This window comes from Emydura macquarii, unplaced genomic scaffold (assembly GCF_026122565.2).
Source record: "Emydura macquarii macquarii isolate MOO-44397 ecotype Brisbane River unplaced genomic scaffold, CSIRO-AGI_Emac_v2 contig_1390, whole genome shotgun sequence".
In the NCBI taxonomy this organism is placed as follows: domain Eukaryota; kingdom Metazoa; phylum Chordata; order Testudines; family Chelidae; genus Emydura; species Emydura macquarii.
The window spans coordinates 4,790,615-4,807,239 of NW_027131527.1; the positions used below are offsets into that span (position 1 = coordinate 4,790,615).

At 38.3% G+C, this 16,625-nt stretch overlaps 1 protein-coding gene across 5 annotated transcripts in view; it reads left to right on the forward strand.

The window, feature by feature from the left end:
• Window positions 1-16,625, forward strand: part of GRID1 (glutamate ionotropic receptor delta type subunit 1) — a 710,419-nt gene that overhangs the window by 622,625 nt on the left and 71,169 nt on the right. For all 5 annotated transcript variants that reach the window (XM_067552528.1, XM_067552524.1, XM_067552526.1 and 2 more), the window contains exons 9-10: window positions 15,106-15,207; window positions 16,348-16,545. In XM_067552528.1, coding sequence (XP_067408629.1) covers window positions 15,106-15,207; window positions 16,348-16,545 — 300 coding nt within the window. The remainder of the gene's footprint in view (window positions 1-15,105; window positions 15,208-16,347; window positions 16,546-16,625) is intronic.

Below are 16,625 nucleotides of genomic sequence, written 5' to 3' on the forward strand. Positions count from 1 at the left end.
GTTCTATATTAAAAATATTTAAGAGATCAAATAGCCAAGTTTAGTCAGTTTATTAGTCAAAGACAAAGCAGTACAACACAAAAAGGGGGGAGGTGGGAGACCCAAGGACCAGCCCCCTACTCCAATCACTTTTTATTTATCCACAGTCAAACAGCTTCAACGAGAGAAACAAAGGGAGCCTCATATCAGAATATCTCATAGCTCAGTGGTTAAAACATTCACCCGAGAGAGAGAGGAGACCCTTGTTCAAATCCTTTCTCCCCTCTGGCAGAGAGGGGGGAATTGAACTTGGGTGTCCTACACCCCAGGGAAGTGCTCTGACTTTTGAGTTACAAGGTGGTTGGCAGTGGCAGTAGCTCCTCCTCCAAATGCATTTTGAACCTGATCCAGTGGATGGCCTCTGAGAACATCTCCTGGACCAGGCACCAAATGTGACTTAGGTGACCTGAACACCTATCTTTCCTGGTTTGTGAATCCCTCTGGGGTTAGGTGAGAAATAGGTGTCTGGATACCTAGAGGGGGACAGCAGTGTGTATGCCTAGAGACTGAAATATAGGCTTCTAAGGAATTTTTACTTTGAAAACTTAGGTACAAAGTGAGTTTAGGTGCCTACAGGGTTTGGTGGGAGCTTTTGTGGCTGCAGTGGAATGAAAACTGGAATTTAAGCCCCTAAATGTGAGACTTAGGTGCCAAAGTCTGGGGCTTGGGTATCTATGCATCTTTGTTAATCTAGCCCATTGGAGGCACTGCTTTGTTATTGTAGGGTTGCTCATAATTTCAGGGCTGCTGGCATTTTTTTAAAAGGCTAAAAAAGGCATTAAATATGCCTTGGGGGGAAAAAACAGCAAAAGAAAGACACAGACTGAAAACAAAAATAAGGAAAAAAAAAGTAATTAAAATTCACATCACTCAAGGTTGCCAGCATGCCTTTAGGAAGAGTAATAGAGACAGCCAAAGTATGTTGTTATGGACATTACAAATGCTTTAATAGTCATGAAATTATGACATTAACTGTAAACAGAGCAAATTTGTACATTCAGTGCTAATTAGCATTGTGTGTAGGCTGATGGTAAGTGGCTTGCAGAATTCTCTATATGTATACAACAAAACCAAAGGGAGAAAATATATTTGTGAAAGCTGTTTTTAAATTGTTTTCCTTGTAAATTAAAACCATTAAATGCATATAATTATGCAGATGAACATGTATTTTTAATAATATTGTGTACGTTTTATTTTTTTCTTGGAGAGCTAATTACCCGTGGAAGAAGGATCCTGACTTTCCTTTGTACTATCTTCTATATTGAAAAGAGCCCCAAGGACCTAAATGTAGCTGTGTTAAGTACCATATGTAGCAAGACTTGAAAGGGAAGTGCTAAAAATGGGAGAAAAGTACTTAAAATTAAGAATGCATTTGCAACCTTAACAGAAGATTTCTAACGTTGTGCGGATATGGGTCTGTATTCCACTGCTTGTAACATCAGAGCAAGGGATGAAGGGTTCTTTTTTTTTTCTGTAGGTGCTTACGTCCCATTAATTGGGATCAAGGAGAGAATGTATTGGTAATGGATGATTTTCTGAAGACCATAAGTTGGGTGAAATCATGTTTCAGTTGAAATCAATGGGAATTTTGTTACTGACTTCTATCAAACCAGGATTTTATCCCTTGAGTTTTCCTGAAGTTTAGCTAATGTAAATATTGAAGACATCCCAGTTTGCCCTCTCTCACCTATAACTCTCCAATAGTCCTATCTCTCTGTATCTTTCTCAAGATGACCGCACTTTGGGCCATGTTTTTATTCTGTGACTGGAGACTGGGAAAAAGTGAGGGGTAAATAGGACATCATTATTAAGGTAGTACAATTTTTTTTTAAGCTTGACTTCATTGTTCCTGGTTGGCTCCTGTTGGGGGTTAGACATCTAGTTTTTATTAACCTGCCCTCAGTCAGGGAGTTACGTGAACTTTCTATTGGACTGACAACTAGACAGGATGCTGTGAAACATCCTACTAATCACTGAGGGAGATTTTAATTTATTTGTAACTTCTTGTGAACGCCATTCAGTTTTCCAAGCTTCATCAGGGTTGAAATTGCATTGTTGAAGGCTATACGCGTGGGTCCAAAAGGACTTACTCAACTTCAAGTTGTGATGAGGGATGTTGTTAAGATCCTGGTGGATAGGAAGATGTTTGTTTTCCATGATCCTCTGGAATTACTGAAGGGTTGCAGCATTGTGATGAATAGATGGGGGAGCAATATGCTACAGCACCGGCAACCAAGGTGTTGGGGTTGACTTGAGAGTTCCAGTAAGGCACCGCATTGCAGTGCTCAGTTGGACATCCACAAGCTGAGTATGGATACTTCTGTTGCATACCAGTGCATAGGACTCAGCTATTGAGTATACAAGGGCCATCGCTGATGTCTGTAACACTGATGCTCTCCAGCTTGTGCTTGCCAGTTTCTGGACCAGGTTGACCCTTCTCGATGTCTTGGCAGCTACCTTGTTCAGATGGTCATTGAAGGTTAGTGTGCAATCTAGCTTTAATCAGAGATAGGTTGGAGTGGGGTCATGTCACACAGTGTTGCCACAGAAGGTCACTTTCAGGGTGCACTTAGTGTTTCTGTTATCAAGATGGAATGCAGTGACTGCATTTCCAGAAATATTCCTCATGGTGTTTTGGTCTCCGTTCATAGTGGAAACAAATTAACACCTTGTAAAAGACCCAATGCAGAAGGTTCCAGGCTTTGATCTCCCATGAAGCTCACGGGCAACCCTACCTGGCATCCGCACAAACCATTGCAGATGCAAATGAATATTAAAGACTCTCTTGTGCGCGACTGTGGTCACCCAGAATAGACCATGGAACACATAACAACTGAATCCCAGAATCACAAATACAAAGGAGGCAACACAACAGCACATTCTGCTGCTCCAGACACAATTATCTGGCTTAACTATCTGAATGTAAAATTGTAGTTGTTGCTTTACATTTACATCAGTCATGCAAAGAAGACTGAGAGAGATGGGTAGCTCTCTTTCATATTTGGGCCAATAAGATTTAGAATAAGTAAGATTAAGAGTATACCTCTAGAGAAATGTTCATGTTGTATTTTCTTCAGCTGGGGTCCTTTCACACAGGGAGGTAGATTTTAGTCATCCTGTAGCAAATAATTTGGGTGAAAACTCCAATTGTCCCCTCATGTTGTGAATCCAGCAATAACATAAGGTGCCACTGCTCAAAGTTATCATTCAACCCAAGTGTGCCACATGGTGGCAGAATGAACTGTCCACTGAACCGCTCAACTTAAAAGTTCAGCTATGGACAGAGAAGAAAAGAACTTTTTGAGTATGCAGCAGAACTCAAAAAGATATTCCTAGTATAATTTTTTTTAAAAGTCACTGACTGCTAGAAGTAGCAGATATTTTGCCATACTCAGTTACAATTTTTTGATTAATTGCACCAGTGCAGAGTTCACTTGGGAAGTGTTAGGAAGAGATACCAAATATTTAATATTGTATAGCTACAGCCCCCTTCTCCCTTTTCCTCCTCAGAATAGGGTTATAATGGGGACATTATGGCAAGGTGCTCAGATACTAGGGTAATGAGTGTGATGTGAGAATCTATAGAGAATAGAATTTGTATTTTTGGGTTAGTTTCAACTTTTCCAAATGAATTTCCTATTTTTTCATGCAAAATAGCCTCCCTTGTTCACTCTTCCATAGATAACAGAGTAGTTCTGCTGTCAGATGCTAGTTGTTCCCCATGCCCTCATTTTAGCATCTATCTAAAAAAGTTTATCTGTTTGAAAGTTCTTTTTCTTATTATCCACTGATAATTAGCAATGGCAGATGTAGTAGATGTTGTTTTGTCCCTTTCCTAGTTTGATAGCAGCATGCAGAATATGTAGAATTCATTTTGACTCCAAGCAACTGCCGTATATAGATTGGACAACAATTTGTTTGTTTTAAAATCCTGTACAATTGCGAAAGGAGATGAGTTATTTTTGTTTCCAAATGGTTAAATTACTTTCAAGAGGTGATTTTGAATTGTTTCTTGATCTCTTATTGCCTGCACTAATAAATTTGCCACTTGGATTGGTCCAATTTTTATTATTTTTAAAATAATTTTTAAACTTATGTACAGAGGGGTGGCTAGCCATAAAGAATGTCAGTCTGCAATACCATGTAGAGATCTCGGTTTGATTTCCAGATCCTGTCTTAGGTATTTGGAAGCAGAACGCTCAACCTCAGGAAGATAGGTTGGTGGGCAGAGTATGCATTTTGTTGTTCCACAGCAATCCTACTATCTAATTAAGAAGCAGTGTTATTCCAGTGTATGATGATGTCCACTCCTAAGAGGATGGGATGAATGCATGGAAGGTGTGAAGAGGATAAAAAGGGGGAGCCTTCCATTTTTACATTACAGAAACATGTTGGAACTAGTAAGGAATAAAACATTTCATTTATTTTGCAAGTTGTTTTCCATATCTTTGATTTATTCTATTATGAAAATGAGGTACAAAACTTTTATGGCCATGCAATAGTTGCCAATATTATATACAAAAGCCACTAGAGCATAATGTTCTTTTTCATACTGTTTTCCTCTCTATTATGATTGCTTTATTAAATACTGTATCTTACTCAGTACCTACGTTGCTACGGCAGCCAATGTCCCCCACTAATTTCCTCTGTTTCACCATCATTAGCATGTTGCTGTCACTGTTCCTACAAAGAATAGTATTAATTGAAGCAATTTATTCTCTCAGAGGTGGAGATGGCATATTTATACATTTATATCACTAAAATTAACAGGCTAGCTTTACCTTGCCACTTCTGCTTGGTTACTCTTTCTATTTAGTGTGTATTTGGTGCCCCTTATAACATTTTGCTCAAGCTTTGGTCAAAGCATTAGGCATAGATGTGTTTCTTCATTATCAAAGCAGCTGCAGGATCATTAATAGTTACTAGGTTTGGGTTGTTTTTGTTTCTGTCTTGCAGTATCCGATCATCCTGCCTCAACTGTCTGGCCATGGTGATGCTTCATTTTGCCTATCATGTAGCACAACAGTAGATCTGCCACCCCACTATCACATGGGAGCATGCAATTAATAATCAACATCTAGATCCATTAATGTGCGATACAAGTTGGATGACACATCCACAGCATACAACTGAAGAATTCTCTGTGACTGGATGGTGTCAGTGAATGGATTACTTTGTCCCTTGTGATATATATCAATTAGAGCGAATATAAACAGTCAATAGCTTAGATTTATGTGTAGAGTCGAACCTCAGACTTACAAACTATCTGGTCAACCACACACCTCATTTGGAACCAGAAGTATGCAATCAGGAAGCAGCAGATACAAAAAAGGAGAGGAAAAGAAAACAAAAAACAAAACAAAAAAACCCAAATACAGTACCGTGCTGTGTTAAATGTAAACTACTAAAACAATAAAGGGGAAGTTAAAAAAAAATGTGATGAAGTAAGGAAACTGTTTCTGTGCTTGTTTCATTTAAATTACGATGGTTAAAAGCAGCATTTTTCTTCTGCATAGTAAAGTTTCAAAGCTGTATTAAGTCAATATTTAGTTGTACATTTTTGAAAGAACAACCCATAATCAGAGTTATGAATATTTCAGAGTTATGAGCAACCTCCATTTCCAAGATATTCGTAACTACTGTATTCTGTGTGTGATGTACCAGTCACAAATATTGTAAACAGCCCCTATAGCTGACTATACAGGGCTGTCAAGGCTTCCCCTGATATAAATATACTATTGATTATACCAGTCGTTTTATGTTGCAGAGCTGTCAGTACTATGGAAACCAACTGGCTTTAAAGGAAACAAGGCATTTTACTAATTTTAGGTTTGGTTATTGATATCATATGACAACTACTGCATCTTACTTTGTAACATTTTACTCCTCTACAATAATAAATATGGTGGGGCTAGATTCAGTTCTGTGTCACACGAAGGTAAATCCAGATTAACTTTATTGACATCAGTGATTTTATACCACTATAACGAGAACAGAATGTGGCCCAGTGCTTTTAAAGGGGCTTCTGGAGAATCTCAGAAAATTATAGTTTAAAAAACCCTATTAGGACACCTGATCCTTCCCCATCAGACAATGGTGAAGACTGTGCTGTATGGTATATTTTCTAGTGCTGTATCTATTATAGTTTTAAATTCAGTGTGGCTTTCATTGCTCCCGTGGGAGCACTTTTCCATATTCTAAATGATTTTACTGTCAAAAAGATCTTTCTAATATTAATCCACAAATTGTCTTTACTTTGTTTCATCCATTTACAACAGATTTTAGCTGTTTGCACTACCCAAAATTATTTCTCTCCATCCTAGGTTTTGACCACCTACAAATGTACTAGTGCTTTGTACTATGATCCATTTTGTTCCCACAGTGAAGCCTCACTGGGCTGGATCGGTACTTGAACGAAAGATCTCCAAGGAATATCTGTGTGATGGTGATTCAGTGGGTGGTATTCTTCTCTCTTTGACCATATTGATCCAAATTTCTTGCATGGTGTGGGGGTCTTATGTTGCTCAAAATGCTCTCTTTCAGATGAGATGTAGAATCTAAGTCCTGACCATTTGCTCTATGCTTGTCAAAAGAATAGGGGTTTATAGCTATATTTCCTGACTGATTCCAACTCAAGTAATTACGTTTTGCCTATTTAAATCCCTCCTTCAACTTCACTTGAACATGATCCTTCTTTACTTCGTGTCTTATGCTCTTATCCGGCAAACATTTATGCACACAATTGTACAGCTGAGTAATCCAATAGACCTGAGTGGTACTAGTCATGTGTGTTAAAGTAAGAACATGCACAAACGTTTGCAGGATTGAGGCCTTAAACTGTTGCTGCTGAATTGATCTCTGTATGTCCTTTCTTTATCTCAAAGTCTGTACTAAGGCCTAATGAGTATTTTTTTTTTGCACAAACTTGAATGTTTTGGATCCTCATAAGACCATATAAGATCCATATAAGACGTTATATAGATTCAAAGTACTAATAGTCATTATTATTTTATGCCATGTATAATTTCCTCCCTCTCTTAGGGTTTATCTACATTGTTGCTGGAGATGTAATTTCCAACTTGGATAGATGTACATATGTTAGATTTGATTGAGCTAACAAACTAAAAATAATAGAGTAGTCATGGCAGCGCAGGCAGCATGATGGACTTACCTGCCCAGCTACATAGCTAGGCTGTCAGATGTTCCCATGCAGCTGTGGCTACTTTTATCATGCTAGTTTCATCATAACTAGCACATATATATCCACCTGAGCTGGAAATTACACTTCCAGCTCCAGTACAGCCATACCCTTAGTTGTTCTTAGCCTAGCTATACACGGTTAGCTCCTTTAGTCTTTTTGGATAAGCCAGTTCCATCAGCCCTCTAATAATTTTTGTTGCTCTCCTTTGAACTCTGTCCAATACGTCTACATCTTTCTGCTATTGATTTTTCCCAGAACTAAACAGCATTCTGAGTGTGGCCTCACCACAGTGACTTACAGAGAGGGACTGTCTCCTGGGCAATTTACCACGTGCTGCATCCACTTCGCAGCCCCAAAATCACCTTGGCACTACTGCAATCATAGCACATTGCAAACTCTTCATTCATTTGCTGGCCAGGTTCACCCTTATGCAGCTCTTTGGCATTCGTTGCCAGGTTTCTCCCTCCATTTGCATATCTATGTATCTGATTCTTTTCCCCCAGAGGTATTGGCTTGCACTTTTCCAAGACACATTATTATTTAATGCCCATGTTATTAACTGCTCCTTCCCTCTTCATATTACTTTTCTATCCTCATGGTGTTTGCAATACCTTATCATTTGAGGGTATCATCACATTTTAGTTGTGTGCTATTTATTCCCTGTTCCAAATAATTAATAATGCTGTTAAATAAGACTAGACCTGAACATTGGCCCCTGAAGCATCCACTAGATACCTCCTTCCAACTTGATACATTACTCTTAATTGTTCCCCTTTGATTATGGTTCATCAGGTAGTTTGTAAGCTATATGATATTGCTTTCCCCAGGAAATTAATTCAAATTGTGCTAGGTGAGATTTCATGAGACACCGACTGAAGTACACTACTAACATTTAGATACTGGTACAGTATGTTGTCTTCTTTCCTGTTATCTACTAATTTTGCAATTCTATCAAAAAAAGCAATCAAGTTTGTCTAGAATGATTTGTTCATTATAAAATCATGCTGCTTAATGCTCATGCTTCCATTATTCTCTAGAGATGTTTTATTATCATTTATATAGCACCATAAATTTGCACAGTACTTTAAAACAGAATAAACTAAATTCGTTCTCCTGAAGAACTCACGCTCTAAGGGCCATTTACACTGCAATAACAGTGTGAGCACGCATCATTCTCTTGGACAGGAACACAGTGCTCTCTGTCAGATACATTATAGAATTGTGGCAGGGAACCAAGCATTAGCTCGGCAATTCCTGTAGAGTCTTCCTTTCCGTACTCCTCCATCTTTCCCTGCAGAAGTTGCTCTGTGAGAACTAGTCACTGCCTCTAAAGGGGTTACTTGGGAAAGATTTGGTGGCCAGAATCAGCAAAAGACTACTGAGTGGCAGAGAACACATTTACATGATCTCTCTTCCTTGCTCTGCGGCTTGACTGAATGGCTGAACAATTTTTGCAGGCCCCTTGCCATGCCAAGTGGATGGTGTTGTGGATCAACCAGACATCTACAAAGCTTTCTTCCATGGGATTCAGTGGCCTCCATATCCCACATTTATTGCAACAGGAACTGGTAACCTGGGTGTCTCAGATGAATGCTCAAATCACTGAGCTATTGAGTCATTTGCACGTGCTCTCTCTCTCTCTCTCTCTCTCTCTTTAATACAAAGTGGAATAGCTTCAGTTGGAAAGGATGAGAGCAAGTCAACCCAGAGTACCTTATAGACCAGTTATTAGGGCCTCACTTGGGAGACGGGACTTAAAGTTTCTGGGTTCAATTTCCACATTAGGCAGAATGAGAAGCTGAAGGTGGGATCTCCCACACCTTGCGTGAGTGCTTTTGTGAGGAAGAGATGACCTGTCTCAAGCTCCTAACTCCAAAAAAGCATTCACTGCTGTGAATCCCAAGCAGAGGGAGGCCTGTTAGGGGCCTAACTCACTCTGAGGAGTGGGGCTTAGGCCAAACCTCTCTTCTCAGCAGTTCCTATTGGCTAGTTTAAGCAGCTCCTCCTCAGCTTGCTGGCTTTTGTGAATCACATTCTTCGGCACCCAGTGCCGCCATATCCATTGTACAGGGAGCCTAGCACCTAGCTCAGGGCTATGGATTCCATTAGGTGGCAGAGTGCCTATTAGTGCCTAAATATTAGTTGTTGCAATCTCATTTATGAATTTAACTCTGCATGCATATCTTTATCTTTAGGTGCCTAAATCTCTTAGAAAATCCGGCCCTTAGAGTTTGAAATATGTGTCTGCACAGCTTGAGCTAAAGTGCGAGGCTCTGTAGCTGTCTTCTGTAACAGACTAGTATCTTCTGTGGGCTGGGCACAGAGAGGGTATGCGTAGTATATACTGACCAGTGGGTTACATATTTGTTCCGTCCTATGTTGAGTTCATATATCTCTCGGTGAATGAAACGAAACTTCACTATTATTGTCATATTCTTAATCAGTTCCCCTATATTTGTATCACTTTACTTCTCTTCTGGTTGGGTTTTCTGCTTTCTGGATCATAAAACTGTCCTTCACATAATCTAAGAACTGCTTTGAAGTGTTTTTTTCCTGTTTGCCTGGACAGTGAGAGTCTCCCATTAATATGGTTTCTTACTGTTCAAGCATCTTAGGAGCGGATCCAGGAATGTTTGCCTCTTGCTGTCTTCCAGCCCTATTAATCAGTAGCAGATGTGCATTATGTTTCTCCTTTACTTCATTCCTGATGGAGTTCTTAACCAAATTATCCCAGCACCGATCTTGTCATTGTCAGTGAGGTAAAATCTGATGGGATAAAAGCTTCTGACCATATAGTGTCTACCTTCTACCTCTTTCCTTGTTACAGTATATCTCTTAAACTGATTATACCTATCCACTGAATATTGATATTCCAATTCTATAGCTGTTCAGAAGCAGGCTACATCTTTAACATAAAAGTATTGTAAAATAAACTCAGTATATAGTAATATCTAACAGTAAATCTGTTGCAACATGAGTGGGTGGTGTTACACAGTAACATTATATTGGATCAGCTCCCTTGTCAGTCTTATCCAGTATCGTATCTCTGACCTTGACCAGTACCAAATGCTTGAGAGGAAGACACAAGAAACTTCCCAAGTGATCTGTTTAACTTAGCTATACAATATATGACTGGCAAGGTGAACCAGAATAGTCCAACATGTAAATAAGTGAATTTAGCCCAAGAAGACTTTAAAAAAATATCCATAAAATACAAAAATGTATTGTATTGGAATTGCAATGGGCCTAGGTATCCATTTCAGTTAATTTTTAGTCTAATTGCAGTGTCAGGTTACCTGGCTACCCACTTGGACTGAGCTTCCATATTTCTAGGAAACATAGTTTGCGTTGAACTAGAGATCCATGTCTCATGCTCTGAGAAATGACTACTTCACATATATCCCTCTGTTTTGCCTTCTCTCTAGTGCTAAAAGATCCAAAAAGGTCTTTGTGATACAAAGGAGTTCTGAAGCAAGGTTTCTCTATCTCTTGGCAGGATTGAAGATCCTTGTGTTTGGTTGATGCAGGCCCCTTCATGCAATTAAGATGCTTCTGCTAAAAATGATAATGTTTTATTTGCTAAGGGACCACATTTTCTTTGAAACGCAGATCATATTTAGGTGATGTCATATCTAATAGGAGAGTAAGATGATAGTGGCACAGATTATTTTGACAGTAACTACTGTATCCTAAACTTAAATAATATAGATGTGCGTGGTCTTAGTTACTGATGTGGTATAAATATAAATATTCACTTTTTATGTCACTTTCAATTTTTCAGCTGTATTTGCTTGATCAGTGAATGGGACAATTTTCATCATCTTTTAGTAGAAAAGATAAAATACTTATTTTTTCACTACCTTTAAATCTGTTAAATTAAAAATCTAATACATTTAATTGTAACTGACTATTGTAATAATTAGATATTTATTTTTACACATACTTAAGTGAAGTTTATTAAATGTTTACTGTTTAATTGTCAACAGTACATATGCATTTTTTCACTGAAATGGCTGGGGATTTAATTATAAATGGCTTATTGAACATAGCTGTACAATTTATATCACAAAGTACAGCTCTTAAAATAAAGAAAATGCATTTGCAATGGCAGTTGATACATAAGTGAATGATGGTATAAGCATATTATCGGTTATAGATAAGATATGTCTTTGTTACCATACACTAGCTATCTATGCAAGACATAACGTACTCATAACCCATGTGCAGTCCATGAATCCATTACTTATGTGACTTAAAATTATTATTATGAGCAGTCTCACTCAGATTCTATTCATACTCATCAATTTTACATCGGTGTATCTCCATTGACTTCAGTGGAGTTATTCCACATATCCTCTGGTGTGAAAGCACAATCAGACCTGTTGACTTGAATGGGACTAATTACATGAGTAAGGCTGTGAGAGATCAGGAATTATATTAATGTGGAGTTCAATCTGGCCTGTCTTTTGTGTGTGTGGATCTCCTGTATTGGCAACTACTAAGATCTGGCTCATAACTTATTGATGGAAGCACATGGAGTCCAAGCACGCAACATGTTAAATGCCTCCTGAGAGGTCCTGTGCAGTTTAAGCTCCCAGTCAGGAGAAGTGGAAGGCACTCAGCATGTTGCAGGGGCTTTTAATAGCACATAGAATCACATCCTTTACAATTTATCATTAACAGTTTATTAACCTTAGTAGTAACAGTGTTTCATTGTTGTATACGCTGTGTGTGCATGACTATGCGCTGCTTCTATGTATTGTAAAATATAATTTAACTTGTTAGTTTCTTTCCAAGATTTTCTCAGCTAATGTGCTCAGAGGTACAACAACCATTTGAGAAATATCAGCACCCTGGCTTGAGCTGGAATTTTCAAAGAAATTATCATTTCATCAGGATTTTGTAGTTGTTTCTCCAATTTAGGCTTCAGTGATGATTGACCTTTGGTTTTATGAAGAGAATGTAAGATTTGTCTGTAATATGGCTATGCCTCATAGAAGCCTTAATCAGAAAGAGAGCCAAGCTAGAAGGTTTTAAGCCAAAAGCTTTATTAAAAACACATTCAGGAAGCCCAAGCCCTGCAATTCAATAACTTGAGAATCAAGAATATCCTGGATTGCCTCAGCAAATATATTTTCCAGAGACTAGTGGTTTATGAAATTTATTCTACAAGTGGCTGATCCTATGAGCAGTTGTTTGTCATAATCAGATTTAGAAACCATGCGTCTCCTATCAATTGATGATTGTGCTATAACCTCTGGCTTCAGATTTCTAGTAGAAGGATAGCACATTTCTACAAAGAATGAAAACTGTAACTGTCTTATCAAACAGCAGCAGCACTCATTTTGTTTAACAGTGCTGGAAATTAGTTTTTCAGGGACTGATCTTGACAGGTCAGCTGTCAAGAACTGGTGTATAAAACCGTAAATTCATTGATCCTATAAACAAAATTCTGTCTACAAGAACAAGTGGAAGTCAAAATTGACACACTTATGAACACATGAAACGGTCTGAAGCTCAAGGATTCAGAAGAAGAATCCCTTTTGGTAGAAGGTTTTCCTCATGTTCCATTTATCAATCTTATCTGCATCATTTACTTTTTATAGACTGCAAAATTTACCTCAGCATACAAAACAGTATGCAGTTGAGGCTGAAATGAAATAGGGTGAAATCATAAAAATATCTTTGACATATTCACCTCCTCCCTGAACCTCATCCTATTTAATATATGAGAAGCTAGTTTCCCCCTTCTCCCTTTGAAATGAAAGCAATAAAGAAGTAAATCCTTATTTATGTTGGCATATTTTTCAGCTCTTCTTTGAGAACCCCCAGCCTTGGTGAGGAATGTGTTTAGATGATATTCAAATGTATTCATATCTTAGTCTTTTGATAGAGGTTATTTTTAACGGTGGGGAAGGGAAAAGGGGTGGGAGAAGGAATTGTTTGCTAAGATATTGAAAGAGAAGATGGTGAAGTAATACAGGGTTGTGTTTTGCTTCCTACTTTAGAATAAATATCCAGATCATCAACTGGCCTTGCTTCTTTTGAGTCAATTGAGCTATGCTGATTGACGTTTGTTGAGGATCTGGCCTGCTTTGTTAAATTATTAAAAAGAAAAGAAGGAAAAATTCTTATTTAGATTTATTTTGAGAGCAAATATTACATTAAATTTAAAATTAAACTTTCCTGTTAAATTCCAAAAGCCATGGCTGTAGGTGTCCATAGGAGACCATCCCACTGGAATTACTACTATATCCAGAGGGTGGTATTTCCCAAATGATATCACAGTGTGAGAGTATTCAAGTTTGGGTCATTGTGGCTTTTGACAATGTTATTAGAAGGCCTAAAGATACTCACTATTCTCCCCCATCTCTTAGCACTCACAGACATGTAAAGGTAGATGTAGCCTAATTCCTGATTTTCTTATACTGTACCCAGTTTTCATAGGTACATGAATCTTATTGTGAACCTAATGCCCATTCCATTAGTATGACCAACCAATCATCCAACTAAGATGGATCTGTGAGATTATTATTTTTATGTATTCACTGTGTATCCAAAGCACTGGCTGAGGATTTGTTATCTGGTCCCTCTTTATTTGTTGTGTGTCAGCCCAACTTTTGGGGGGTGAATCATAAAATTAAAGTCACAGAAATAAGTCTTGTGGGACATTTAACCAGAGGCATTATCAGCAAAGTACATTCCTTCTCAGGAAGATTTTGACTCTTTACACTAAGGATACCCAACAGGAAGAAGCCACATTTTAATATTCTATGGCCTATGTTTAATTTTTAAGGGGTATGCCTATAGCTAGTAGCATAAATACTAGCCTACATATCTCTAAGTGCAAGGCTGATGACAAACACTGGGGATTTGACCTCAATATCACTTATTTCCATCCAAGAACAAAACAATTCCATGTATTCCATTCTAGAGTAAAAGGAGCAGCCTACTACTGACCAAAGAGAGAGTATTCGCTGTGAAAAATCCAATAAATCTTTTGAGGCTGACTTCCACATTTGACTTCTTGTCAGAAAATGTAGTACAATTTAGTTTGATGTGCTGTATCATATTTAATTGAAAACTAATGCGTTTAGATATACTGTTTCACAAAAGTAGCATCAATAAATATTGCAGGGCTGAGGTTAAGTAGGGTGCATACACTAGGTTTATATCTTATTTTAAAGCTTAGGGGATGTTTCATCTTCAGCAACCTTGGCATTTGAGACAAATGAATGTGATTGTTAGAGAGAGGGCTAGGAGTTCTGGGTCAAGGGGAGAAAATGAGTCTTCAAGTAGGATCTGAAGAATCAATCTCATACACATGGAAAGAGAGTCCATTTCCTATGATGCCAACCATACCAAGCCATTTACTACTCATTGAGATACAAGGTTGTGTAGGAGAGAAAGGAAAGTGGCATTTGATGAGCAGTAGGGAATGGATTGAAGAATAGGAAGAGAATGAGAACAGAGAGGTGGTGAGACAACAGATACTCTTGATGAGGAGGAGGCAATAGAAACTTGCCAAAAAAGAAAAGTCTTATCAAAGTGATTTAGGAGAAATGTTATGACAAGCGCTGTAGATAACAAAGCAGAGTTATTGTGAGATGCATTGAAGGAACCAAATTCAGCCAAAGTACTTGGGCATTTTTATTCTCTTAAACATCACTCATTGTAATCCAGTTACTAACAGGGAGAAAAAATGGCTAATACTCCCGCTTTCCCCCTTCCTCCCCCGTTTTTACTCTCTACTGTTTTTGAATATTACCATTAAGTCAAACAGCTGCTAAAGCATTTTAGGTGAATATTAAAAATATATATGCCTAATATTGCCTTCATACTCATTGTGTTATTTCTGTTTGTAGTTGGCAACATGGGACTCTGAAAAGGGATTGAATGGCAGCCTACAAGAACGACGTCTGGGCAGTGACTTACAAGGATTGACACTGAAAGTGGTGACTGTCTTGGTATGATCCTATTTGAGTTCAGGAAACAAAATACTCAAAAGAAAAATGATGTGTCAGGACATTTGGATGTTTTCCCCCATCATTTTTCATTATCTCTTTTAATCCTGTATCATCTACTTGGACAGACCAGCTGCATAAGCAAGTAAAGAAAGGTGGAGGACTTTTATGTTTTTGTTTGACATTGTTGATGCTTATTAAAATCAGGGGTTTAGGGTACTGAGGCTCTGTGCTAGTCTCAAACAGTTCACCCAGGCTGACATTCACCTCCCTGTAGATGACCAATACAACACCAAGACAATCAATACAACAGAACTTGTTCTGGTTCTCTCCACAGGGGCGAATTTCAGCCACAGTGCTCCTTACTCTGACCTGTAGCATTTTCCTGTAGATCCCATAGATTAATAGATTTTAAGGTCAGTCGGAACCACTGTGATCATCTAGTCTCACTCCTGCATAATACAGGCCATAGAATTTCATTGAGTTATTCTTTCATTAAGTCCATAACTGTTTATTGAGCTAAAGTGTATCTTTTAAAAAGGCTCCTGGGCTTCCTTGGAGAAGATCATTAGGACAGTTTTCTTTCTATCTGTTTTTATCTTTCTTCCCTCTAGCTGGTAAGAGCCGTGATCATATCTCCCCTCCTTGTGGGAGGGTGAGCAGCTCGCTCTATCCAGAGAGGATGTCAGCACCAGTTTGCAGACATGGCCAACAGCAATGATTGTAAAATCAGTAGAGCTGGCATACTTTGGGCAAGTGAGCACACAGTCTGTGTCAGACTGAAACACCATCACCCTGCTAGATTCCCTATCGCACAGTTTCCAAAATGCATTTTGTTAACTCTAAAAGCACTACAGGGCTAACCTGTGTAAGAGCTATTCTTGGAGTGATCATAATGATAAATAATGGAAAAATAATAAAAGGGTTTTCTTGCTATTATTTCAGTGTGTGTCCTGTGTAGATGATCTGTTCATTAGCTTGTGAAAAAAAATCCATAAAATTACATTACATTACTCTGTGCTGGACAATCTCAGTATTCTAAAAACCAACTGCAACACTAGGCTGAGGGGCGTTAGATCCATTATTTTAGGCATTTTCAAAAAAACATCTTTAAATATTAGCTTAGATGTTTTTTTTTCTCAGGAAGAACCTTTTGTGATGGTGGCGGAGAACATACTTGGACAACCAAAGCGCTATAAAGGATTTTCCATCGACGTCTTGGATGCACTTGCCAAGAATCTGGGCTTCAAGTATGAGATTTATCAAGCTCCTGATGGCAAGTATGGACACCAGCTCCATAACAGCTCTTGGAACGGCATGATTGGAGAACTTATTAACAAGGTACAGGGATCTGAAGCAGAGATCTCCAAGCTAACTTTTTAAAAAGGGATTTAATGAAATCCTGCCCAGTAAAATACAAG